General features: G+C 42.3%; 1 protein-coding gene across 2 annotated transcripts in view; it reads left to right on the top strand.

Annotated features, from left to right (window-relative positions):
- The window catches only part of LOC123991108 (extended synaptotagmin-2-like), a 47,150-nt gene extending 23,037 nt beyond the window's left edge, over nt 1-24,113 (top strand). The window contains exons 6-22 of one of the 2 annotated variants that reach the window (XM_046292319.1): nt 2,529-2,618; nt 5,064-5,119; nt 13,570-13,690; nt 14,208-14,384; nt 14,695-14,777; nt 15,404-15,452; nt 15,836-15,925; nt 16,227-16,322; nt 17,714-17,788; nt 17,926-18,012; nt 18,194-18,343; nt 18,575-18,957; nt 21,900-21,998; nt 22,261-22,392; nt 22,604-22,709; nt 22,822-22,871; nt 23,097-24,113. In XM_046292319.1, coding sequence (XP_046148275.1) covers nt 2,529-2,618; nt 5,064-5,119; nt 13,570-13,690; nt 14,208-14,384; nt 14,695-14,777; nt 15,404-15,452; nt 15,836-15,925; nt 16,227-16,322; nt 17,714-17,788; nt 17,926-18,012; nt 18,194-18,343; nt 18,575-18,957; nt 21,900-21,998; nt 22,261-22,392; nt 22,604-22,709; nt 22,822-22,871; nt 23,097-23,142 — 1,890 coding nt within the window. In that variant the 3' untranslated portion in view covers nt 23,143-24,113. The remainder of the gene's footprint in view (nt 1-2,528; nt 2,619-5,063; nt 5,120-13,569; nt 13,691-14,207; nt 14,385-14,694; nt 14,778-15,403; nt 15,453-15,835; nt 15,926-16,226; nt 16,323-17,713; nt 17,789-17,925; nt 18,013-18,193; nt 18,344-18,574; nt 18,958-21,899; nt 21,999-22,260; nt 22,393-22,603; nt 22,710-22,821; nt 22,872-23,096) is intronic. The other variant, XM_046292320.1, reaches the window with a different exon arrangement.
- Nucleotides 24,114-25,501: the final 1,388 nt, after the last annotated feature.

Below are 25,501 nucleotides of genomic sequence, written 5' to 3'. Positions count from 1 at the left end.
CCGAGGCAACCTGCAGTTCAAGATCGAGTCTCCAGTCTGTTCTCGTCATTACGAGTGGAAATTGTGCTTTATGATTGTATTTTTACTTTACTGGATTAAAGACTCTGTTTTCGCCAAGTCGCTTTTGGGTCCTCATTCACCTGCATAACATAAATAGTGTGCCCAAACTGAACTGCCTCCTACTCTGTCCCAGATCCTAATATATACATATTATTATTAGTATTGGATAGAAAACACTCTGAAGTTTCTAAAACTGTTTGAATCATGTCTGTGAGTATAACAGAACTTATTTAGCAGGCGAAACCCCGAAAAGTCACTGTCTTTTCGACTTTCCTGCAGTTCCTACCGCTTCCACTGGATGTCACCAGTTAAAGAAAGTGTAATGAAGAAGTACCAAAGCTCAGAACTAACGTCACTTCATGTGTACCTTTTTGATAGAGGTTCGTAACCAGAAAAGTAGCGTCAGTTTGTTTTGCTCCTGTATTTAACACAGATCATCCCGTCTTCAATTTGCTCAATTATATATGTTTAGAAATACCTCAAGTTGTATTACAAAAGTAGTTTGAAATGTTTTGAGTATTGTTAGTATTGGTTTGATAGTACTGGTTTGTTTTCAGAAATTCAATGATAAAGGCCTGATTCACACAGTGTCCTCTGAACAGTTGAGATGTGTCTGTTACTTGAAATCTGTGAAGCTTTTATTTGGGCTGCAATTTCTGAGGCTGTAACTCTAATGAACTTGTCCTCTGCAGCAGATGTAGCTCTGGGTCTTCCATCCCTGTGGCAGTGCTCATGAGAGCCAGTTTCATCATAGAGCTTGAAGATGTTTAAGTTCTTGAAACTTTCCGTATCGACTGAATTTCATGTCTTAAAGTAATGATGGACTGATGTTTCTTTGCTTATTTGAGCTGTTCTTGCAATATTATGGACTTGGTCTTTTACCAAATAGAGCTATCTTCTATATACCCCCCTACCTCACAACACAACTGATTGGCTCAAATGCATTAAGAAGGAAAGAAATTCCACAAATGAACTTTTAAGGAGGCACACCTATTAATTGAAATGCATTCCCGTTGACTATCTCATGAAGCTGGTTGAGAGAATGCCAAGAGTGTGCAAAGCTGTCATTAAGGCAAAGGGTGGCTATTTGAAATATATTTTGATTTGTTTAACCATTTTTAGGTTTCTACATAATTCCATATGTGTTATTTCATATTTTTGATGTCTTCACTATTATTCTACAATGTAGAAAGTAGTAAAAATATAGAAAACCCCCTGAATGAGTTGGTGTTCTAAAACCTTTGACTGGTAGTTTATGTATATACTGTATTTTATACCATCTATTGCATCTTGCCTATGCCGCTCGGTCATCGCTCATCCTTATATGTATATGTATATATTCTTATTCCATCCCTTCACTTAGATTTATGTGTATTAGGTAGTTGTTGTGGAATTGTTAGATATTACTGCACTGTCAGAACTAGAAGCACAAGCATTTCACTACACTTGCATTAACATCTGCTAACCATGTGTATTTGACCAAGGTTATGATTGGGAGAAAAGAGCTGTTTGCCTAAATTGGTAACCTGTAGCCAAGGCTTTGTACTGTAGCCTATATGGTAAATCATGGCTGACAACAGTGTTATCGTTTTTGTCATGGCATCTCATCTTGTTTTTCCTCAGGAAAAGTAGGTTGTTGACTAATATTTTTTGTCATAGTTATTGTTGACAATAACTATTGTTGTGTGTGTATATGTGTAGGAGAAAATCGAGAGTAGGCCTTGAACAAAACCAGTGTTTATATGTCTTTGGCCATTGCGTAGCAGGCAGCAATGAAACATAGCTAGTAGGGAAAGCAATCAATCTGTCTCCTTAGAGCCAAAGAGCCATTAGTATCGTCCCTTGAAGATATTTACATCACAAACCCCTATTATAAAGCACTGGCTCACATTTCTCATACTCACAGTACATCGTATAGTGGAGTTGGGAAACAGCATACTTTGCGTCTTTTGAAGGGGAGTTTAAATCCTGTCTTATTTTGAAATTATTTTTATTAAACAAATACTGCGATTGAGACAATAGACACTGGGTTCTTTATATGGATAATTACCATTTTGTTTTAAACTCATGTCCATTGAACAAAAATAATAGTGGGGCCTGTTTTGCTCATATACAGTATCAGCACTTAAACGACCTGCTTGTCTAGAGAGAGAGGGCTAATTATATCTGTTCAGGAAGTTGAGGATGACAGATATGTTATGTCTGATAGTAATGCAGTAGTAGTGTGTGTGTGGGGGGGGGGGGCATCTTTGGAGTGAAATACCACTTTGGAGTGTCTCTGGAGACACGTGCCTGCTGTGGTGTCCAGTCGTCCACTCTTGAATGTTCACATACAGATCATTAGGTGGGTCAAGGGCCTGTAGTGTTGGTTCCCTGATACTGAAAGCTCCCTTAATGATGTGTGGTTGTGTGTGTGTTTTATCTCTGCGAGCGTGTTTTTATCTTGATGCTTCTTTTGTGTTTCACAGCTCCATGGAGTGTTGAGAGTAGTCATGGAGCCGTTGCTAGGTGACATGCCCCTGATAGGAGCCTTGTCCCTGTTCTTTCTGAAGAAACCTGTAAGTTCTAGTCTTGACACACACTACCTCTTTCTATCATTTGGAATTAAAGTCACTTGCATCATTAGCTGCTTGCAAGACAGTTGAAGACAGCAATGGCTATTTTATCACTGTCTTCCTTCCTGTAATGCTGAGCCTCCAGGCCTATGTTCTGCCTAAACATTTGGCCAATTTAAGTCAGATACGAGTCCAGAGTGGAGACACTGGAGCCTTAAATAGACATAGATCAGGCTAGTCCTACTTTGGTGGATTTCTTTGCACTGCCTATGCCAGCCGCATTGCAGACAGCAGAGAGAAGAAGCAGGAGGAGTGTAGTGGTAAGACTGTGAGTCGCAGTGTTGTTACATGTTGGGACACAAGCCACGCAGTGGGTGTTAACTACACAGTATCTGAGTGTAATTCATCTTCTTTGAGAGCAGACCAGAGACTCTGGACCAGGAGCTCCTGTTTCTGTGGCCTCGGGCCTGCTTATATTTCAATTTTCTGTCATCCTAATAATGGGGGAAAAGCACATTTTATGGAAGAACCTTTGAGGTAAAGGATGAAAAGGGGCCCTCTTCTCTCTGATTTAAGGGGGTAGGACTATGTAGAATATTCTCCAGAATGCTTCACAGTGAAGCGGACAACCCTTCATTCTCCTCCTTAAATTTTTCAATCTTGACTGCCAAATAAAATAGCATTCTGAGACAACTTGTGGATGGGAGGATACCATTTTAGGCGATGCCCTTGTCTGTACTGTGTTGCCAGCGAGGTGAAACGCAGAGAACTGGAGGGGAAACATCCTTAGGATGGCTGGTTCCGCAATGCACAGCTAAAATGCACAGCTGCAAAGTTCTGCAATGCGCAGCTGTTTTAATTGGTACACATTGTGTACATGGTCTCCAAGGACCCTCCATTAGTTGATCATGTTATGCTTGGAGAAGAAGCCACACTGCTCTGCCAGTTCACTGCTACGGTAAAGTACCCCCTATAGGGCTTCTCCACTGCAGCTGGTGTCACTCCAGCCTTCTTTGTATGCACCAGAGTTAGACACAAAAGGCAACATACAGTATTTGGGCCAAACATTGGCACCAATCCATGCAGTAGAAATGCACCATATGGAATTGGCTACTTTGGTTGCCTTGCAGTGTTCTGGACAGTCCTTGCTCAACTCTAGATCTGCTGCAGTGTATGTAGGCAACACACAGAGAGAGAGATAGGGGGGGTGGGGGCTGTAAAACGCATTGAAATTGATTCCTTGAGCCAAGAGACGCATCAAATCTCCGACTAGCATAAAGAAAAAAAAATACCCGTCGGCTTAGAAGTTACTACCTGTCCGACTCCTTGCCGGTAACTTTTTCTGGCTTAGCTGTGCTGTCACTCAGATAAAATGTTCACGTTTACCAATATGCAGGGTGATTTCAAACAGGCATTGTCCCCTTTTATCATAACATTGTATAACCACAAAACCTTTTGGTAAGAGACTTTGCATGGAAAAAATACACAGTCCCTGGCTCCCTGACCTTAATAGAACCAGTGTACATCCCAAATGGCGCCATATTTTCTACGTTGTGTGCTACTGTTGACCAGGGTCCATAGGAAATAGGATGTCATTGGAGACAGCCCCTGTATACGGATTTGGTTCCAGGGGATTGTTTTTGTAATAATCTTTCAGCGGGTCAAGTATTAGTCCAATCTGGGGGCGGTATCTTTGGTGTCAGTGTTCTAACACTGACTCATACACAGACTGTACAAAGATGTGTGTCCCCAGTTCAACAGTAACATATTTAAGAGAAAGCTGAAACAAGTACAACAGTTAGGTACAGTATTTAACTCTAGTAGCCTGTTAGAACCAGCCTGATTGTATACATATACTGTATTTCTCACCGTCATTGTGTATTGTTTTGTATATTGAGACATCAAGCCATGATAACACAAAATGGTAGCTCAGGGGTTGAGAACGGAGCAGAAGACACATTTCTGTTGTTCGTAAATAATAAAGTTGTATTGCGTATATTTACTACAGAATTGGAACACAGATTTAAGGCTGGTTCCATCAGGCTAAATATAGGGTAAAACTGCAGCAAACAAATATGCTTGTTGGCACACCATCTTGTCATTTTCCGGCTGCAAAATTGTCCGATTTCAAAGGAAATTGGTTCATTTGTCAAGAGGCAAGGAAATTAGCTCCTTTGGCTTCTGTTTTACTTTGCTGCACTTGTGAGTAATTACATCACAGGAGTCACACAACAATAAAGTTAAGTGCTTGAATCAATGTAGATCATTTACTCAATCTCACTCTTCTGGCTAGTTTCCCTGTGTGCTTTTTTCCCTTCTATAAGATGGTGCTTGTTTTTAGATCATTTAAGTTAAAAAGCGCAGGTGTGGCTTTTCAATCGTTCTCTGTACAGCGTGTTCTTCCAGATTCCATACCGCTAAATCTACATGTGTTTTGTTTTCATCTAGCTTTTGGACATCAACTGGACAGGCCTCACCAATATACTAGACATTCCTGGGCTCAAGTAAGTAATCTGGGTCTGTTTTGTGCTCTGGGGTGAAGTTTCCCCCGTGTTCCCCTCCCCCAATCCTAACCTTAACCACTAGTGGGGAAAATGTCAAACTGACCCAAGATCAGCATCTTGGGGCAACTTCACACTACACCCTCTTTTGTCAGGCAAGGCTTTCACTACTTTTAGGTACAACACGTTTTGGGGTTTCTACAACCATTTTTTTTATTGTTATATTAATGATATATACCCATTTTGTTTCTTAAAGAATATTACATATAAATGCCTTATGGGCTCAGTTCAATAGTCGTACCGCATCACAACCCAAAGTATACACTTGTTTTACTCCATTAGTTGTTAACAGTGTAGTTGCAAACAAACACTGTATAAACTATCATTTTGATATCGGGGATGGTGAGTCCTTGCATCCATATTGTATCTATGATTTGGATACATTTGGGCTTTGTTATTGTTTGAACTGCAGATTGCCACTAAACTAGAGGGATCATCGCCCTACAGCTGCTCACCGCAACACATGCCTGCCTGCAAGCTGTGAGACTAAAAAGGCTCAGAAAGCAAGGAGGTTTTTATGGTTGAACAAGCTGTCGCTTTCATTTGTGCAACTCAACTCTGACTTTATAGAGATCTATAGTGTGTAAATTGGGCTGCTCCACCAACTCTCTAAGGTTGCTAAAATACTCTATTCTGCACATCTCTCAACTCTGAAATGATGGGGTAATGGGCAGGGGACTTGGGGATTTCTTAGGGCTCATTTAAAGGAAAGAGCAAATTGGATGGTCTGCTTTTTGGAGAGCAACTGTTATGCTTTAGTGTCGAATATAATAGACGTGACTGTAAAGAGACATTGGCTAAGAAGTAAACACTTTTCTTGTGTTTTCTTTACATTTTGCTGTTGTGTGGCGGTGCTACTACTTGCATTGAATTGAATTCCACAAGAGCAAATTGGATTTGTAGCCACTCACCAGCAAGACACGTACAGCAACAACATGCAAACATAAGAGTCACATAGACAGAGAACTGTTGGCTGGGGAAACAAGCACAACTCATCCATAAGCCAATGGATCCATTAGAATAATGTATGTTTCCCCCTGCTGGTAAAGGAGCCAAGCCATTTGAAGTGCAGGTAGCCTTTGCTTTCTCTGCAGACGTCAGGCATCATCTCATTACATTACATTTAAGTCATTTAGCAGACGCTCTTATCCAGAGCGACTTACAAATTGGATCTCTGTTATTCACATTCACTTTTTAGTTTCTATATGGTTGTGAGTTAACAGTGGCTTTTGCCCTTTTAACTCATGTAAATGCTAATGTGGCGGTGGAAAAAGGCCCTAATAAAGATTTCATGATACAGCCACCCTCCTCCCCACAGTCTATTTATTTAGACACGGGTGTTGACACATCCACAGCTCAGTGACGGAAATCATCCCCTACACCGCTAGTTCTCTGTAGGGGTGTAATAGATCTGTGCAGTCAGGACACTGTGGGTCTGTTTGTGGAGGCTAGGGGATGTAACTCGAGGTCACCAGGCTGCTCATTATTACGCACACCTGTCACCATCGTTACGCACACCAGCGCCTCATCAGACTCACCTGGACTCCATCACCTGCCTGATTACCTTCCCTATGTCACTTTCTTTGGTTCCCTGGCATTATTGTTTCTGTTTCAGTGTTTCATGTCTGTACGCTACTTGTGTTTCTTGTTTTGTTATTTATTATTGAAGTCACTCCCGGTATTTGCTTCCTGACTCCCAGCGTACACGTTACACACTGTAACAGAGAACTGTAAATTATATGGTAATTTGGGGTATTATCAACAGTAAAAAACTCCTAAATGCTTTACTGCAGCATATTGTAAGTTATGTTGCATTATGGGAAAATGTTGTGGGTGGGAAAATAATTACTATATTTTGAACTGTACTGTAATTCCACCCCACATAATACAGTACCGTACCGTAACTTTAGAGCGCCAAAAAAACATTTGACCAATAGTGGGTGCATGGTATTGTTGTTTCTGTCTCATTTAACATGCCTGTAAGATGCTATATTTGTTGTAATGCTATATTTGTTGTAATCGTGAGTGAGAACACTCTACCCATTTAACTCCTATGTTGTTATACCTCTAGAAGTGCAAGTCATATAAAATACCATTAATTCATGTGTAAACACTTTACCTAGCAGCCAACTTGATTGCACCAATTCTTTGTAATTACAGTAAAATACAAACCTCTCCCCTTAATTCACATTGCGGTAGTATTTACTTTTTTACAGTATAATACAGTACATTTTACGGTATTGTACTGTGTGCCGTTACACCATACTTTCTTTGATACCGTATTTATAGTATGGTAGGTGTACTGTAATATTAAATACATTGTTTTACTTGCCACCGAGCTGCATGTATGCGACGGTCAACGCCAGCTGCAAGTTGAAAACAGTTCACCCCGCTCATTAATCATCATTAATCATTAATCAAATTTATTTATATAGCCCTTCGTACATCAGCTGATATCTCAAAGTGCTGTACAGAAACCCAGCCTAAAACCCCAAACAGCAAACAATGCAGGTGTAAAAGCACGGTGGCTAGGAAAAACTCCCTAGAAAGGCCAAAACCTAGGAAGAAACCTAGAGAGGAACCGGGCTATGTGGGGTGGCCAGTCCTCTTCTGGCTGTGCCGGGTAGAGATTATAACAGAAAATGACCAAGATGTTCAAATGTTCATAAATGACCAGCATGGTCAAATAATAATAAGGCAGAACAGTTGAAACTGGAGCAGCAGCACAGTCAGGTGGACTGGGGACAGCAAGGAGCCATCATGTCAGGTAGTCCTGGGGCACGGTCCTAGGGCTCAGGTCCTCCGAGAGAGAGAAAGAAAGAGAGAATTAGAGAGAGCATATGTGGGGTGGCCAGTCCTCTTCTGGCTGTGCCGGGTGGAGATTATAACAGAACGTGGCCAAGATGTTCAAATGTTCATAAATGACCAGCATGGTTGAATAATAGTAAGGCAGAACAGTTGAAACTGGAGCAGGAGCATGGCCAGGTGGACTGGGGACAGCAAGGAGTCCTCATGTCAGGTAGTCCTGGGACATGGTCCTAGGGCCCAGGCCAGTTGAAACTGGAGCAGCAGCATGGCCAGGTGGACTGGGGACAGCAAGGAGTCATCATGTCAGGTAGTCCTGGGGCATGGTTCTAGGGCTCAGGTCCTCCGAGAGAGAGAAAAAAAGAGAGAAGGAGAGAATTAGAGAACGCACACTTAGATTTACACAGGACACCGAATAGGACAGGAGAAGTACTCCAGATAAACAAACTGACCCTAGCCCCCCGACACATAAACTACTGCAGCATAAATACTGGAGGCTGAGACAGGAGGGGTCAGGAGACACTGTGGCCCCATCCGAGGACACCCCGGACAGGGCCAAACAGGAAGGATATAACCCCACCCACTTTGCCAAAGCACAGCCCCCACACCACTAGAGGGAAATCTACAACCACCAACTTACCATCCTGAGACAAGGCCGAGTATAGCCCACAAAGATCTCCGACACGGTACAACCCAAAGGGGGGAAACCCAGACAGGCCGACCACAACAGTGAATCAACCCACCCAGGTGACGCACCCCCCCCAGGGACGGCACGAGAGAGCCCCAGCAAGCCAGTGACTCAGCCCCGTAACAGGGTTAGAGGCAGAGAATCCCAGTGGAAAAAGGGGAACCGGCCAGGCAGAGACAGCAAGGGCGGTTCGTTGCTCCAGAGCCTTTCCGTTCACCTTCCCACTCCTGGGCCAGACTACACTCAATCATATGACCCACTGAAGAGATGAGTCTTCAGTAAAGACTTAAAGGTTGAGACCGAGTTTGCGTCTCTGACATGGGTAGGCAGACCGTTCCATAAAAATGGAGCTCTATAGGAGAAAGCCCTGCCTCCAGCTGTTTGCTTAGAAATTCTAGGGACAATTAGGAGGCCTGCGTCTTGTGACCGTAGCGTACGTATAGGTATGTACGGCAGGACCAAATCAGAGAGGTAGGTAGGAGCAAGCCCATGTAATGCTTTGTAGGTTAGCAGTAAAACCTTGAAATCAGCCCTTGCTTTGACAGGAAGCCAGTGTAGAGAGGCTAGCACTGGAGTAATATGATCAAATTTTTTGGTTCTAGTCAGGATTCTAGCAGCCGTATTTAGCACTAACTGAAGTTTATTTAGTGCTTTATCCGGGTAGCCGGAAAATAGAGCATTGCAGTAGTCTAACCTAGAAGTGACAAAAGCATGGATTAATTTTTCTGCATCATTTTTGGACAGAAAGTTTCTGATTTTTGCAATGTTACGTAGATGGAAAAAAGCTGTCCTCGAAATGGTCTTGATATGTTCTTCAAGAGAGAGATCAGGGTCCAGAGTAACGCCGAGGTCCTTCACAGTTTTATTTGAGACGACTGTACAACCATTAAGATTAATTGTCAGATTCAACAGAAGATCTCTTTGTTTCTTGGGACCTAGAACAAGCATCTCTGTTTTGTCCGAGTTTAATAGTAGAAAGTTTGCAGCCATCCACTTCCTTATGTCTGAAACACATGCTTCTAGCGAGGGCAATTTTGGTGCTTCACCGTGTTTCATTGAAATGTACAGCTGTGTGTCATCCGCATAGCAGTGAAAGTTTACATTATGTTTTCGAATAACATCCCCAAGAGGTAAAATATATAGTGAAAACAATAGTGGTCCTAAAACAGAACCTTGAGGAACACCGAAATGTACAGTTGATTTGTCAGAGGACAAACCATTCACAGAGACAAACTGATATCTTTCCGACAGATAAGACCTAAACCAGGCCAGAACATGTCCGTGTAGACCAATTTGGGTTTCCAATCTCTCCAAAAGAATGTGGTGATCGATGGTATCAAAAGCAGCACTAAGGTCTAGGAGCACGAGGACAGATGCAGAGCCTCGGTCCGATGCCATCAAAATGTCATTTACCACCTTCACAAGTGCCGTCTCAGTGCTATGATGGGGTCTAAAACCAGACTGAAGCATTTCGTATACATTGTTTGTCTTCAGGAAGGCAGTGAGTTGCTGCGCAACAGCCTTCTCTAAAATCTTTGAGAGGAATGGAAGATTTGATATAGGCCGATAGTTTTTTATATTTTCTGGGTCAAGGTTTGGCTTTTTCAAGAGAGGCTTTATTACTGCCACTTTTAGTGAGTTTGGTACACATCCAGTGGATAGAGAGCCGTTTATTATGTTCAACATAGGAGGGCCAAGCACAGGAAGCAGCTCTTTCAGTAGTTTAGTTGGAATAGGGTCCAGTATACAGCTTGAAGGTTTAGAGGCCATGATTATTTTCATCATTGTGTCAAGAGATATAGTACTAAAACACTTGAGCGTCTCTCTTGATCCTAGGTCCTGGCAGAGTTGTGCAGACTCAGGACAACTGAGGTTTGGAGGAATACGCAGGTTTAAAGAGGAGTCCGTAATTTGCTTTCTAATAATCATAATCTTTTCCTCAAAGAAGTTCATGAATTTATCACTGCTAAAGTGCAAGTCATCCTCTCTTGGGGAATGCTGCTTTTTAGTTAGCTTTGCCACAGTATCAAAAAGGAATTTCGGATTGTTCTTATTTTCCTCAATTAAGTTAGAAAAATAGGACGATCGAGCAGCAGTAAGGGCTCTTCGGTACTGCACGGTACCATCCTTCCAAGCTAGTCGGAAGACTTCCAGTTTGGTGTGGCGCCATTTCCGTTCCAATTTTCTGGAAGCTTGCTTCAGAGCTCGGGTATTTTCTGTGTACCATGGAGCTAGTTTCTTATGAGACATTTTTTTAGTTTTTAGGGGTGCAACTGCATCTAGGGTATTGCGCAAGGTTAAATTGAGATCCTCAGTTAGGTGGTTAACGGATTTTTGTCCTCTGGCGTCCTTGGGTAGGCAGAGGGAGTCTGGAAGGGCATCAAGGAATCTTTGTGTTGTCTGTGAATTTATAGCACGACTTTTGATGTTCCTTGGTTGGGGTCTGAGCAGATTATTTGTTGCAATTGCAAACGTAATAAAATGGTGGTCTGATAGTCCAGGATTATGAGGAAAAACATTAAGATCCACAACATTTATTCCATGGGACAAAACTAGGTCCAGCGTATGACTGTGAGAGTGAGTGGGTCCAGAGACATGTTGGACAAAACCCACTGAGTCGATGATGGCTCCAAAAGCCTTTTGGAGTGGGTCTGTGGACTTTTCCATGTGAATATTAAAGTCACCAAAGATTAGAATATTATCTGCAATGACTACAAGGTCTGATAGGAATTCAGGGAACTCAGTGAGAAACGCTGTATATGGCCCAGGAGGCCTGTAAACAGTAGCTATAAAAAGTGATTGAGTAGGCTGCATAGATTTCATGACTAGAAGCTCAAAAGACGAAAACGTCATTTTCTTTTTTTTGTAAATTGAAATTTGCTATCGTAAATGTTAGCAACACCTCCGCCTTTGCGGGATGCACGGGGGATATGGTCACTAGTGTAGCCAGGAGGTGAGGCCTCATTTAACACAGTAAATTCATCAGGCTTAAGCCATGTTTCAGTCAGGCCAATCACATCAAGATTATGATCAGTGATTAGTTCATTGACTATAATTGCCTTTGAAGTAAGGGATCTAACATTAAGTAGCCCTATTTTGAGATGTGAGGTATCATGATCTCTTTCAGTAATGACAGGAATGGAGGTGGTCTTTATCCTAGTGAGATTGCTAAGGCGAACACCGCCATGTTTAGTTTTGCCCAACCCAGGTCGAGGCACAGACACGGTCTCAATGGTGATAGCTAAGCTGACTACACTAACTATGCTAGTGGCAGACTCCACTATGCTGGCAGGCTGGCTAATAGCCTGCTGCCTGGCCTGCACCCTATTTCATTGTGGAGCTAGAGGAGTTAGAGCCCTGTCTATGTTGGCAGATAAGATGAGAGCACCCCTCCAGCTAGGATGGAGTCCGTCACTCCTCAGCAGGTCAGGCTTGGTCCTGTTTGTGGGCGAGTCCCAGAAAGAGGGCCAATTATCTACAAATTCTATCTTTTGGGAGGGGCAGAAAACAGTTTTCAACCAGCGATTGAGTTGTGAGACTCTGCTGTAGAGCTCATCACTCCCCCTAACTGGGAGGGGGCCAGAGACAATTACTCGATGCCGACACATCTTTCTAGCTGATATGCACGCAGAAGCTATGTTGCGCTTGGTGATCTCTGACTGTTTCATCCTAACATCGTTGGTGCCGACGTGGATAACAATATCTCTATACTCTCTACACTCGCCAGTTTTAGCTTTAGCCAGCACCATCTTCAGATTAGCCTTAACGTCGGTAGCCCTGCCCCGGGTAAACAGTGTATGATCGCTGGATGATTCGCTTTAAGTCTAATACTGCGGGTAATGGAGTCGCCAATGACTAGAGTTTTCAATTTGTCAGAGCTAATGGTGGGAAGCTTCGGCGTCTCAGACCCTGTAACGGGAGGAGTAGAGACCAGAGAAGACTCGGCCTCTGACACCGACCCGCTGCTTAATGGGGAGAACCGGTTGAAAGTTTCTGTCTGCTGAATGAGCGACACCGGTTGAGCGTTCCTACAGCATTTCCTACCAGAAACCGTGAGAAAGTTGTCCGGCTGCGGGGACTGTGCCAGGGGATTTATACTACTATCTGTACTTACTGGTGGCACAGACGCTGTTTCATCCTTTCCTACACTGAAATTACCCTTGCCTAACGATTGCGTCTGAAGCTGGGCTTGCAGTACAGCTATCCTCGCCGTAAGGCGAGCACAGCGGCTGCAATTAGAAGGCATCATGTTAATGTTACTACTTAGCTTCGGCTGTTGGAGGTCCTGACGAATCGTGTCCAGATAAAGCGTCCCATGTGCATGTGTGTGTACCTGTGTGTGTTCCACGTGATTGATCCCACACTAAAGATGAATCAAGTCCCTTGTATTGCTCCTTAGCTGCAAAAGAAATGATAGGATAAAATGATGACTACATTTCTTAGAGAAATAAGAGAGAAAGAGTGAAGGAATGTACTGTATATGGAGGTATTTAAATTGGTTCTATGCCTTTTCAAATATATACGGTTGTTTAATCTTTACAGATTGCTTCAACCCTCTCATGCAGTTATTTCTGTGTACAGAATTAGGCCGAAGTGGAGAGCCCAAAGGTTAACAGAAAATCTCAGCAGATACTAGACCACTTATGGCTATCGACTTCTCTTAACCAGGCATTGTAATTCCCAGGCCGTAAGACCTCCTTAATGTCACTGCTAAGTGTTGACTCCCTAGTGGATTACATTGATATTTTGAGGTGCTTGAACCCCTTCCAATGTTCCTTCCATCTTATAAAATGGAAAAAGACATGTTCCTTTGTGCTTGACTGAGATTAGGTGAGACTATTGTCATCCCAAGGTTGTACTGACTGACTGTGGGGTTTGCTGTGTTTCATTTTTTCCTCAGTGGCTTGTCTGACAGTCTAATTCAGGACATGATCTACAGCTACCTGGTGTCGCCCAACCGCATCACTATCCCACTGGTGGGGGATGTAGAACTTGCCCAGCTACGTTTCCCTATGCCAAAAGTACTGCAGCCTTTCACCTGTCTTTATATCTAATCACACATCATCATATTTCACACACTAATTAAAGGATCACTAAACTGAAAAAACACATCTTAGTATTTTGGCATGCACATTTTTGGGGGAATATATAAACCAACGGACTATTGAACAAAATACGAAAAGGTAGACTAATGTCAAGATGAAACCGTGTTTCAAGACATTGGATGTGTAGATCCAGCTGTATGCCTTCAACCCAAATTAATGGAAAAGATAAGCATTGTCTAATTTCCTGGTTTTCCCGGTTTTATTCAGTGCGTATCTTTTCCATTAATTTGGGGTGGAGGCATATAGCTGGATCCACACAACGGATGTTTTGTGGGACGTGGTTTCATCTTGACTACTTTAGAGTTTTAGACGACAATTCGATTACTTTAGAAGTTTGAAATCATCTGACAAACTTTGGTTTGAAAGTGCAATGTCCCTCTAATGTTTTACTGTGTCCTATTTTAAAGTGTCCCTGTGCTGTGTGTGTCACCAGGGAGTCCTGAGGATTCACTTCCTGGAGGCTCAGGACCTGGAAGGGAAGGATAAATTCCTGGGTGGCCTGATCAAGGGGAAGTCTGACCCTTACGGCGTCCTCCATATTGGAAACCAGCTCTTCCGGAGCAAGACCATCAAAGAGAGCCTGCACCCCAAATGGAACGAAGTTTACGAGGTAAACGAAATCAACTGAAAATGAACTCTTCCAATGGCACATATGGTTATATCATACAGTGACTTTCCCAGGGGCAGAAACGTCAATGAAACCTGCCCCTCTGTGCTAACTACCCCAGGGCACAGCAACATAGGGTATATGTAGAACCAGATACAACTTCCATACATATGTCCAACAGTCCAATATTTCCTCATATTTTTGGCTCTCATGCAGTTTTACCCACCGTGTCATGTTTTACAAGCCTTCGGCTATATTCAGTGTGACCTACTATATCTGAGATTGAAGATTCATTGACATAAGTCCTTTCCAGGCACTGGTATATGAGCACTCAGGCCAACACCTGGAGATTGAGTTGTTTGATGAGGACCCAGACAAAGATGATTTCCTGGGGAGGTAAGCTCATGTCCTGTCCTTTTTCTTATTACCTCGTGGTAAAAAGGCTTATTTCTCTGCATTGTGAGTTATCGTACCCAATATCAAACAAATGACCTTATAATAGCCAGAGCAGTCTGTTTAATAATTCTAGCCTGAAAATATGTCACAAACTTAGCTCTGGCCCAGAGCGTTACTTGCGGCTTGCTAATGCCGAGCCTTCAGTGTCAGCAAGCCGCAAGTAATGCCTTGGAACAGAGCTATCGCAAACTTAGCATCCATCTTCTCACCACAAAATGAAGGGTGACCCCTTGGAAGAGAGAAGAGACAAATTAAAGTATCTTGGATGTATTAAGTATCTGTGATCAGTCACATTAGGAGTTGGACTAAAGCCCTTTCTCTTGGGCCTCATCCCAATGGGAGGCTGATTTTGTTTTGTCTAAGCTCTAGTGCTGCTATAGCATAGCACCTAACAGGGTCCTGGCTGTGTCCCAAATGGCAACCTATTCCCCTATTGGCCCTGACTGGGTCAGAGTGCCAACATGCTGTATCAGAGAATCAATTTCGCTTCTGTTGTGGTGATTCAGGGTGTTTACTTAATGACCCCCTACTGATTTCTTATCCAATCTTTGTGTCTTCAATTGCAGCCTGATGATCGATATGAAAGAGCTTCACAAAGAGCAGAAGGTAGATGAGGTAAATCTGATATATTTTTTGCATCGTCAAATAAATGTGGTTCAAATCAAATTAAAACATGAACTTGGCTTCAGTTCGGCACTTCGATAGAGATTTATTTGCCTTCGTATATTATCTGTCTGTGTTCATTTAAAGATGCTGTGATGTCATCCATGAGAACTGTACACTATGTGTTGGGTGTCCTTTTTATTGTCTGATTCACTCACCACTTTACACTGTTGAGATGTGAGATATACAGTGGGGCAAAAAAGTATTTAGTCTGCCACCAATTGTGCAAGTTCTCCCACTTAAAAAGATGAGAGACCTGTAATTTTCATCATAGGTACACTTCACTATGACAGACAAAATGAGAAAAAAAATCCTTGAACAACCTGTCGTTCTAGTGGTTTGACCTGGAAGAAGTCTCCACGGGGAAACTACACATGAAACTGGAGTGGCTCTCTCTGCTCTCTACCCCTGACAAGATGGACCAGGTGCAGTATCAAAAAACCTTCTCTTTTTAAAGTTGGTATTTACTTACCCCCCCCCCCCCACCCCCCACCCCCAACATTTTACTAGGAGGCTAGCTTGGACACCTTGTCCACGTGCCAAATGGCACCCTATTCTCTAACTAATGTAGTGAACTACATTGCCCTTGGCTTAGCCTCTCTTTCAGTCTTGTTACTGCCAGATGCACGTTAATTCATTATGTAACACGTGAATTACAAGGCTGCTCACTTCTCCTAGTCCAGTTTGTCTGAGGAGTGACCTCCCCTGTCTCTCCTGTCCAATCAGGTATTAAGGAGTGTGCGAGCTGACCGCAACCTGGCCAATGATGGACTCTCGTCTGCTCTGCTGGTGGTGTACTTGGACTCAGCCAAGAACCTGCCGGTGAGTAGAACTAGGTGACAGGAATTTAGAAGTTAAAGGTTGAATGAGTGTGCTCTGGTGGCAGAATGCTACATTATTGAATTGCTGAATGTGAGGCATCTTTAGACTGCTGCAGGTGAAAGCACATGACACTGCAGTTGATTTGACATATTGTACATTTTTATTTTATTTAACTAGGCAAGTCAGTTAAGAACAAATTCTTATTTTCAATGAATGCCTAGGAACAGTGGGTTAACTCCCTGTTCAGGGGCAGAACGACAGATTTGTACCTTGTCAACTCGGGGATTTGAACTTGCAAGCTTCCAGTTACGAGTCCAACACTCTAACCACTAGGCTACCCTAAATGATAACATTTACTTCAGAATTATAATACATTTTGCCCATGCTATACATTAGTGTTAATTTTGTAACAAATGTAGACTTATTAAATGTTGTGAATAAGCATACAGAGAAGAATGTCATATATTTCTACTTACTGGACATATTCTACTCCACCCAAGGCAGCTATTGTGAATCATGCCAAATTGAACCTCAAAAGAATGTTCAGAAATATTTTTAACCCAGCTTAACAAGACATTTTCAGTACAAAATTGTAGTTTACTGCCGTAGTTGCCATAGTTTACTGTTCTCACCTCAACCCTGTCTGTCATGGTCTTCCACATACATAACACACCTTGAACATGACATGAGCACCTCAATGGCTTAATTTGAGTGTCTGTTTGTTGAAACTCCTGTTTTTTTCTCTCCTCCTTCAAAACACTCTTTCACCTTTTGAACGCTGACCTTAACCAACAGATGGGTCAATATCAGACCAAGACAGTCAACTCCTAAACGAGCCTGGCAGCATCTCTAGCGTCTAAGGCTGTAATGTGGAAAAGGGGAAGGGGTCTGAATACTTTCTGAGTGCATTACTTTGGAGCAGAGCCTACAGCATGGGCCCTCGTAAAAAGTAGTGCACTACGCAGGGAATATGGTGCCATTTGGAACATAGACATTGTTATATGTACAAAGTATCTTTTATAAACCGGTTGCCAACAGTGAGAGTTCTTGGGTTTCAAAACTGAGAATGAACTTGAAATTAGATTGAAGAATGTGGTCTAACTAAAACCAAGGTTGACTGTTTCCTAGCTACTGTGCATTGTCCAAAAAGCCCTCTAAGCCAAAGGCTACTAAATAAGGAAAAGAAAACAAATTTGAGATGCAGCCTAATTTATATTCTCTTTTATCTGAGGATAGAATTTCTGAACCATTTCTTCACTGATTTCAGTTTGTTTCTACTGTATAATATTTGTGTTACTACAATAAGCTGAAGAATATGAGTGTTTTCAGTGTGGGTTTTTGTCTTAGTAACAGTCATTCAGAGCCAATCTTTTCCTGGTCGTCTCTCACAGTCCGGCAAGAAAACGAGCAGTGAACCAAGTCCTTGCGTTCATTTCACAGTTGGGAACAAATCATTTGAGAGTAAGGTAAGAAACTACTGTGGGCATGGTTTCTATAGATAATTGTAAAGTATAATTGTAGACATCATATTCCACTCCTGTTCTTATGTTGATTCTATTATTTTCTATTACAGCATATTTGATTCTATATGTGTTTTCTTTAGATCCGCCATAAAACCAATGAGCCCATGTGGGAGGAAGCTTTCTCCTTCCTCATCCATAACCCCAGGAGGCAGGAGCTGGAAGTGGAGGTACTGCACACTTTACATACATTTTTCATCATACCACAACTGGTAGGTGATCTATTTGTATACATGTACTAGATGTTTTTTTATGTTTTTGCTTGGGTTAAACATTGAGTTTACAGTAAGTGTATGTGAATTATACAATATCTGATGTTAACCCTTTGTTGGCTTACCTGTCGATGTCCAGGTGAAGGACGACAAGCACAAGTGCACCCTGGGGAATCTTACAGTCCCCTTGAGTGGTCTATTGGTGGAAGAGGACATGATGTTCACTCAGCAATTTTCCCTGAGGAACTCTGGACCCAGCTCCACACTCAAACTGAAGTTGGCACTCAGGGTAAGGATAGACAGTGCCCCAAAATGGCACCCTATTCCCTATGTAATGCACTACTGTACTTTTGACCAGGGCCCATAGGGATCTACATTGTAGGAAATAGGGTGCCATTTGTGACGCAACCATATTAGACCTGCTGCCTATTTTCTTAAGTTACTGATTGAATAGTGTTTAAAGAAAACGTCCCATCACAATGTACAGTATAGCGCTGTGCTCTGCTCTTCTGTATGTCAGGTTCTGTTTCTGGAGAAGCAGACACGTGCGTCGGAACAGCCCTCCTCTGTCCAAGTGAGGAAAGCCAGCGTGGTCAACCCCACCGTCCCCTCCCAGAGACTCTCCACATCGGAGTCACCTCTTTCCCCAGACACCAACCCCCCAACACCACCAATGGAGGCCGCCACCTACACCCTCCATCGCAGAGAGGAGCAGAGGGAGGAGCTGTACGCAGGCAGCCCCATCAGGAGCACCTCCATCAGGAGCACCTCCAACCTGAACACCACCATATCCAGCTCCCAGAAACACCTGCCCCACAAGGACTCCATGGCCAGCCTGGCTTCGGACATCTCCCTGCCCTTCGCCACCCTAGAGCTGCAGCAGAGGCTCAGGCAGCTGCAGAAGTAAATAACACACACGCACACAATCACTATCATGAGGTAAGGTACATGTACAGTGGCTTGCAAATGTATTCATCCCCCTTGGCGTTTTTCCTATTTTGTTGCATTACAACCTGTAATTTAAATTGATTTTTGATTTGAATTTCATGTAATGGACATACACAATAGTTCAAATTGGTGAAATGAAATTTTAAAAAATGACTTGTTTTTACCGGAAAAGTGGTGAGTGCATTCAGTGGGGCAAAAAAAGTATTTAGTGTGACGACCCTCCCACTCTGTCTCAAAGCCCGTAACAAAGGGAGACAACGTGGAGATATATTTATTAACTAAAGCAACTAAGGAAAATATACAATGGTGTGTGTAATCAGTAATCAGTAGTGTAAGTGAGTGTTTTGCATGCATGAATGTGATAATGCAGGGTGTTGAAAGGTGCCAAAGCAAACAAACAAAAGGCCACCAAGAACCACAACACAATCTACAAAGGTGTCTGCATGGAGAGAGTATCTTCCATGAATGTGGAAGAGGTATATTTATCCTGGGACACACCTGGCTCAGGTGTTTCCCCATGTAGATGACGACGCTCCCAACTCCGCCCACCGGCATCCTAATAAGGAAACAAGAACAAAGACAGAATACGGCAGACAGAGTGGGAGGGTCGTCACATTCCCCCCCCCATAAAACCGGGGACCAACAAGGACCCCGGAACAACGACACAGCCCTCTGCGTCCCAAATTGATGAGGGGTTACGTGTTCACTTACAATTTGCCCCAGCCAACCTCCTCCCTAGACCTCAGCAACCTTACAACGTAGTTTCTCTGAAGAAACTCTATAGAACCGCTGACGAATGGGGTCAGCATCTCCAATGTCAATATCATGTTCTATTAAGGTTGTACGTGTAGGTGTATCAGAAAACAAACCTGGAAATCTCTGAATCACACCAACCATCTCTTTCCGCCCATCAACAGGTAGGTGAGTGAGTTTTGAGTTGTTTGCTTTACCATCTTTTCAACACCCTGCATTTTCATTATAGGTACACTTCAACTATGACAGACAAAATGAGAAAAAAAAATCCAGAAAATCACATTGTAGGATTTTTAATGAATTTATTTGCAAATTATGGTGGAAAATAAGTATTTGGTCAATAACAAAAGTTTATCTCAATACTTTGTTATATACCCTTTGTTGGCATTGACAGAGGTCAAACATTTTCTGTAAGTCTTCACTAGGTTTTCACACACTGTTGCTGGTATTTTGGCCCATTCCTCCATGCAGATCTCCTATAGAGCAATGATGTTTTGGGGCTGTTGCTTGGCAACACAGACTTTCAACTCCCTCCAAAGATTTTCTATGGGGTTGTGATCTGGAGACTGGCTAGGCCACTCCAGGACCTTGAAATGCTTCTTACGAAGCTACTCCTTCGTTGCCTGGGTGGTGTGTTTGGGATCATTGTCATGCTGAAAGACCCAGCCACGTTTCATCTTCAATGCCCTTGCTGATGGAAGGAGGTTTTCACTCAAAATCTCACGATACATGGCCCCATTCATTCTTTCCTTTACACGGATCAGTCATCCTGGTCCCTTTGCAGAGAAACAGCCCCAAAGCATGATGTTTCCACCCCCATGCTTCACAGTAGGTATGGTGTTCTTTGGATGCAACTCAGCATTCTTTGTCCTCCAAACACAACGAGTTGAGTTTTTACCAAAAAGTTATATTTTGGTTTCATCTGACCATATGACATTCTCCCAATCTTCTTCTGGATCATCCAAATGCTCTCTAGCAAACCTCAGACGGGCCTGGACATGTACTGGCTTAAGCTCTCTCATCTTTTTAAGTGGGAGAACTTGCACAATTGGTGGCTGACTAAATACTTTTTTGCCCCACTGTACGTATTCACCCCCTGTGCTATGAATCTCCTAAATAAGATCTGGTGCAACCAATTACCTTCAGAAGTCACATAATTAGTTAAAGAAACTCCACCTGTGTGCAATCTAAGTGTCACATGATCTGAGTGTATATATACACCTGTTCTGAAAGGCCCCAGAGTCTGCAACACCACTAAGCAAGTCGCACCATGAAGACCTAGGAGCTCTCCAAACAGTTTGGGGACATAGTTGTGGAGAAGTACAGATCAGCGTTGGGTCATAAATACATTTCCAAAATGTTGAACATCCCACGGAGCACCAATAAAGCCATTCTTAAAAAAATGGAAAGAATGTGGCACCACAACAAACCTGCCAAGAGAGGGTCAGGCAAGGAGGGCATTAATCAGAGAGGCAACAAATAGACCATAGGTAACCCTGAATGGAGTTGCAAAGCTCCACAGCGGAGATTGGAGTATCTGTCCACTTTTAAGTCGTACACTCCACAGAGCTGGGCTTTATGGAAGAGTGGCCAGAACAAAAGCCATTGCTTAAAGAAAAAAATAAGCAAACACGTTTGGTGTTCACCAAAAAGCATGTGGGAGACTCCCCAAACATATGGAAGAAGGTACTCTGGTCAGATGAGACTAAAATTGAGCTTTTTGACAATCAAGCAAAATGCTATGTCTGGCGCAAACCCAACACCTGTCATCACCCCGAGAACATCATCCCCACAATGAAGCATGGTGGTGGCAGCAGCATGCTGTGGGGATGTTTTTCATCGGCAGGGACGCTAAATGCAGGGACATTTTTGAAGGAAACCTGTTTGTCTTTGAGATTTGAGACTGGGATGGAGTTTCACCTTCCAGCAAGACAATGACCTGAAGCATACTGCTAAAGCAACACTCGAGTGGTTTAAGGGTAAACATTTAAATATTTTGGAATGGCCTAGTCAAAAGCCAGATCTCAATACAATTGAGAATCTGTGGTATGACTTAAATATTGCTGTACACAAGCGGACTTTGTGGGGGTGAATACTTTTGCAAGCCACTGTAATCCCAAATCTGTGCTTTGTTGTGTTTTCAGTGGGTCTGCCCCTAGTCCATACCCTATGGGGGAGATTCAACTGACTGTCCGTCACAGCTCCCAGAGGAACAAGCTCATCGTGGTGGTGCATGCCTGTCGGTCAGTCAGTGGCCTCACATAACACACTAGACCAGCCACATACAGTATAGGCTAGTTTCCTGGACACAGATTAAGGCTAGTCCTGGACTAAAAAACATGCTCATTGGAGATTCTCAATCGAAAAAATCCTTAGTCCAAGACTACGCTTAATGTGTGTCCAGGAAACCGCCCGTCTGTGTTCCTCTTAATTACCACATGTTCAGAATTTACTCTGTTCAGATTTCAATGTGCCTGATGGACCCCATGTATATTTTGCCCTCAGAAACCTCATTGCGTTCGCCAAGGATGAATCAGATCCTTTCATTCGGATTTATCTGCTCCCTGACAAGAGCCGGACAGGCCGGAGGAAGACCGGCATCATAAAGAAAACCCTGAACCCTGTGTATGATCAAACGTGAGTTCTGACTGACTGTCACTGTAGGCCACAACCATAGAATGACATATAAAACTTAGAAGTAATAGTAGCACGTTGGATCTCTATGGCCACCACCTACATTATGCAACCTTTTCACAACCATCAAAATAATTCACAACGTATCACTGCAGTAGGAAATCCTCACTCAGAAATAAAGGAGAATCCTACAGTGTGCTTTGTTTGTCTGCAGGTTTGAGTTTAGTGTGTCCATGGTGGAGCTGCACAGGAGAACTCTGGACATCGCTGTGAAGAATGGAGGAAGTTTACTGTCCAAACACAGAGGGCTCCTCGGGAAGGTAGTGTATCCTCACAAAAGATAATGTGTCCCAAAATGGCACCCTATTCCCTATGAAGTGCAATGTTATCTGATTGTTGTTGACTCTACCAATGCTACTTGACTTATTATAGGTGATTGTGGATTTGAGTGGTGAGGATATATCCAAGGGCTGGACGCAATGGTAAGATGCTCCTTCACCCAATTTGTGTTGTCAGCTCTGTGCTGTATTTGTGTTAACATTTGATATACATTTTATTTGGTTCAATAAACTAGGTTGTTGTTCATTCTATGGTTGTATCTTCGGGTGTGAGCAAATTTCTATAGAAATTCTGTGTATGTATTATATTTGTTGGTCACATTTTAGTTTTAAGCCATTGCCATTTGTTGCCCCACTGGTCTCTTGTAGGTATGACCTCACTGAAGATGGCAGCCGCAAAACGGTCCAGGCATAGAGAGGGACATAGGAAGACCTTCACCTCCATAATCATAATCACACATCCTGCTGTTTCAACCCTAGTGACATTCAATTCAAAAAGGCTTTATAGGCATGACAAAAATCCAATTTTGTATATCCAATTGACATTCATAGAAACACACATCACTCTGCTTTCATTTAGTGTTAGCACTTATCAAAGGGGACATCGTTTTAATTTTCTTACTTTTCCCCCCTTTCATTTGTGTTTTATAACATGTTGACGCATGTAGAGATACAACTTGAAGTGTCGCTGTAACGTGCTGTTCCTGCACTATTGAAAGACGTCAAAGTTTCACAAAATTGTCCTGATTTTGGTTAATGTGTCATAAAGCACATTTACTGCCTTGTTTTCTAACTTGTTCAGTGTTTATACATGCATAAATGGACTAAATCATTTTTATTGTCATTTGTTACTATTGAAGGAAATGACGTTTGAATCCTATTTGTTTTCTTTGACATTGAATGGACTGCATATCTATTGATGTGACTGTAATTCTCACCAAAAGGACAGATATTGTTACTATGGAAGTTACAAGATGTAAACAAGGATGACCAGTTAATTTGTTTTATATGTTTCTGTCATGCAGTGTTATTTGGTCTTTCTTTACTTTTGCCTATTTTGTTCATGCTAACGGTAATCAATTACTCCTACAGTGATCAAAAGTCCTCCACTGGATCACATTTAAAAATATATATATAAAATGATTGCTCAGTATATTCTATACTGTATATTTTGAAGGATCCAGTGCAATTTAGAATTATGTTCAGATGAAGGGGTATGTCAGGGCGGGGATATGTTCTGCTCTGGTGTAGAGGAATAGTATATCTAAACAGATACGAGTTTGAGTTTGTTTATCGTACTAAATCATTTGTAAATGAATAGAGGACCATATATGAATGGTCTCTTACACCAGACACATTATGCCATTTAAAAAAAAAAAAATGCAACATTGTGTGAAGTTTTGTTATTATTTTGTCGAATGATGACAGAATGTGCCATAGGCTACTCCTGTACGTATAAGCCATGCAATGCTGTTTTTATCTTGAAACACGTTCATATTATGCATAGTGTAATGGATGTGAAACGGCTAGCTTAGTTAGCGGTGCGCGCTAAATAGCGTTTCAATCGGTGACGTCACTTGCTCTGAGACCTTGAAATAGTGGTTCCCCTTGCTCTGCAAGGACCGTGGCTTTTGTGGAGTGATGTGTAACGATGCTTTGAGGGTGACTGTTGTTGATGTGTGCAGAGGGTCCCTGGTTCGGGCGAGGGGACGGTCTAAAGTTAAACTGTTACATTGGTGCCGTGACCCTGATCACTGGTTGCTGCGGAAAAGGAGGTCAAAAGGGGGTGAGTGTAACGGATGTGAAACGGCTAGCTTAGTTAGCGTTGCGCGCTAAATAGCATTTCAATCGGTGACGTCACTTGCTCTGAGACCTTGAAGTAGTGGTTCCCCTTGCTCTGCAAGGACCGTGGCTTTTGTGGAGTGATGTGTAACGATGCTTTGAGGGTGACTGTTGTTGATGTGTGCAGAGGGTCCCTGGTTCGGGCGAGGGGACGGTCTAAAGTTAAACTGTTACAATTACAAACATCTTAAATACTCTGTCAGTTATCTTTCCTGTGCCTTAACATTAAACACCTTCACACTTACTGTACAAATGTACCTTAAATATTTTAAGGAATCAAGTTCTCACATTTGGAATAAGTATATTCATGGTTTGTTTTGAATAATAAAATAGATGTTTCTCTTTAATAAAAAAAAAAAAAAGTTAAATTAAAGTTGTGTAATGACTAGATTTCCCTGTGAAAATTTGACTGGTCCTAAATACATTAAGCCTTTGTGAGACTTTCTATGTCTGAGAGTATGTATCTAACTAGGTCCTTGTTTTGCTGTACATAAGCTCCATCTAGTGGTTGTTTTAATTTATAATTATTTACTATTGTGTTACTTTATCATTTAAAAATAACCAATACAAATGAGAGAGACACTAACACAATGTGTGTGTGTGTTTACAGATTACTTTAAAGGCCCGGCCCAGAGCAGTCAATCTTTATTTTCTGTAGAAGGTTGAAATAAAACTGTGAAATTGTCAAAATGATGATCACGCCCTTTTAGTGTAAGAGCTGTTTAAATAAATTGCCTGACATTCCAGCCTGTTTTGGTGCGATTGAGTTTTGGCCTGCCTGGTGACATCACCAGGCGGTAAATTAGTTACTACACCAAAATCAATCACATAAGTAGCCTTGCTCCACACACAAAAATACTGCTTAAATAAAGTAGGCTATACAGTCAAAGATGGTTTAGTATGAAAATGCCTCGCAAGCTAAGCTCATGCGC

This window comes from Oncorhynchus gorbuscha, linkage group LG12 (assembly GCF_021184085.1).
Source record: "Oncorhynchus gorbuscha isolate QuinsamMale2020 ecotype Even-year linkage group LG12, OgorEven_v1.0, whole genome shotgun sequence".
NCBI classification, from domain to species: Eukaryota; Metazoa; Chordata; class Actinopteri; order Salmoniformes; family Salmonidae; genus Oncorhynchus; species Oncorhynchus gorbuscha.
Note: the sequence above shows the minus strand (reverse complement) of the source record. Positions and strands in the feature narration are given on the sequence as shown.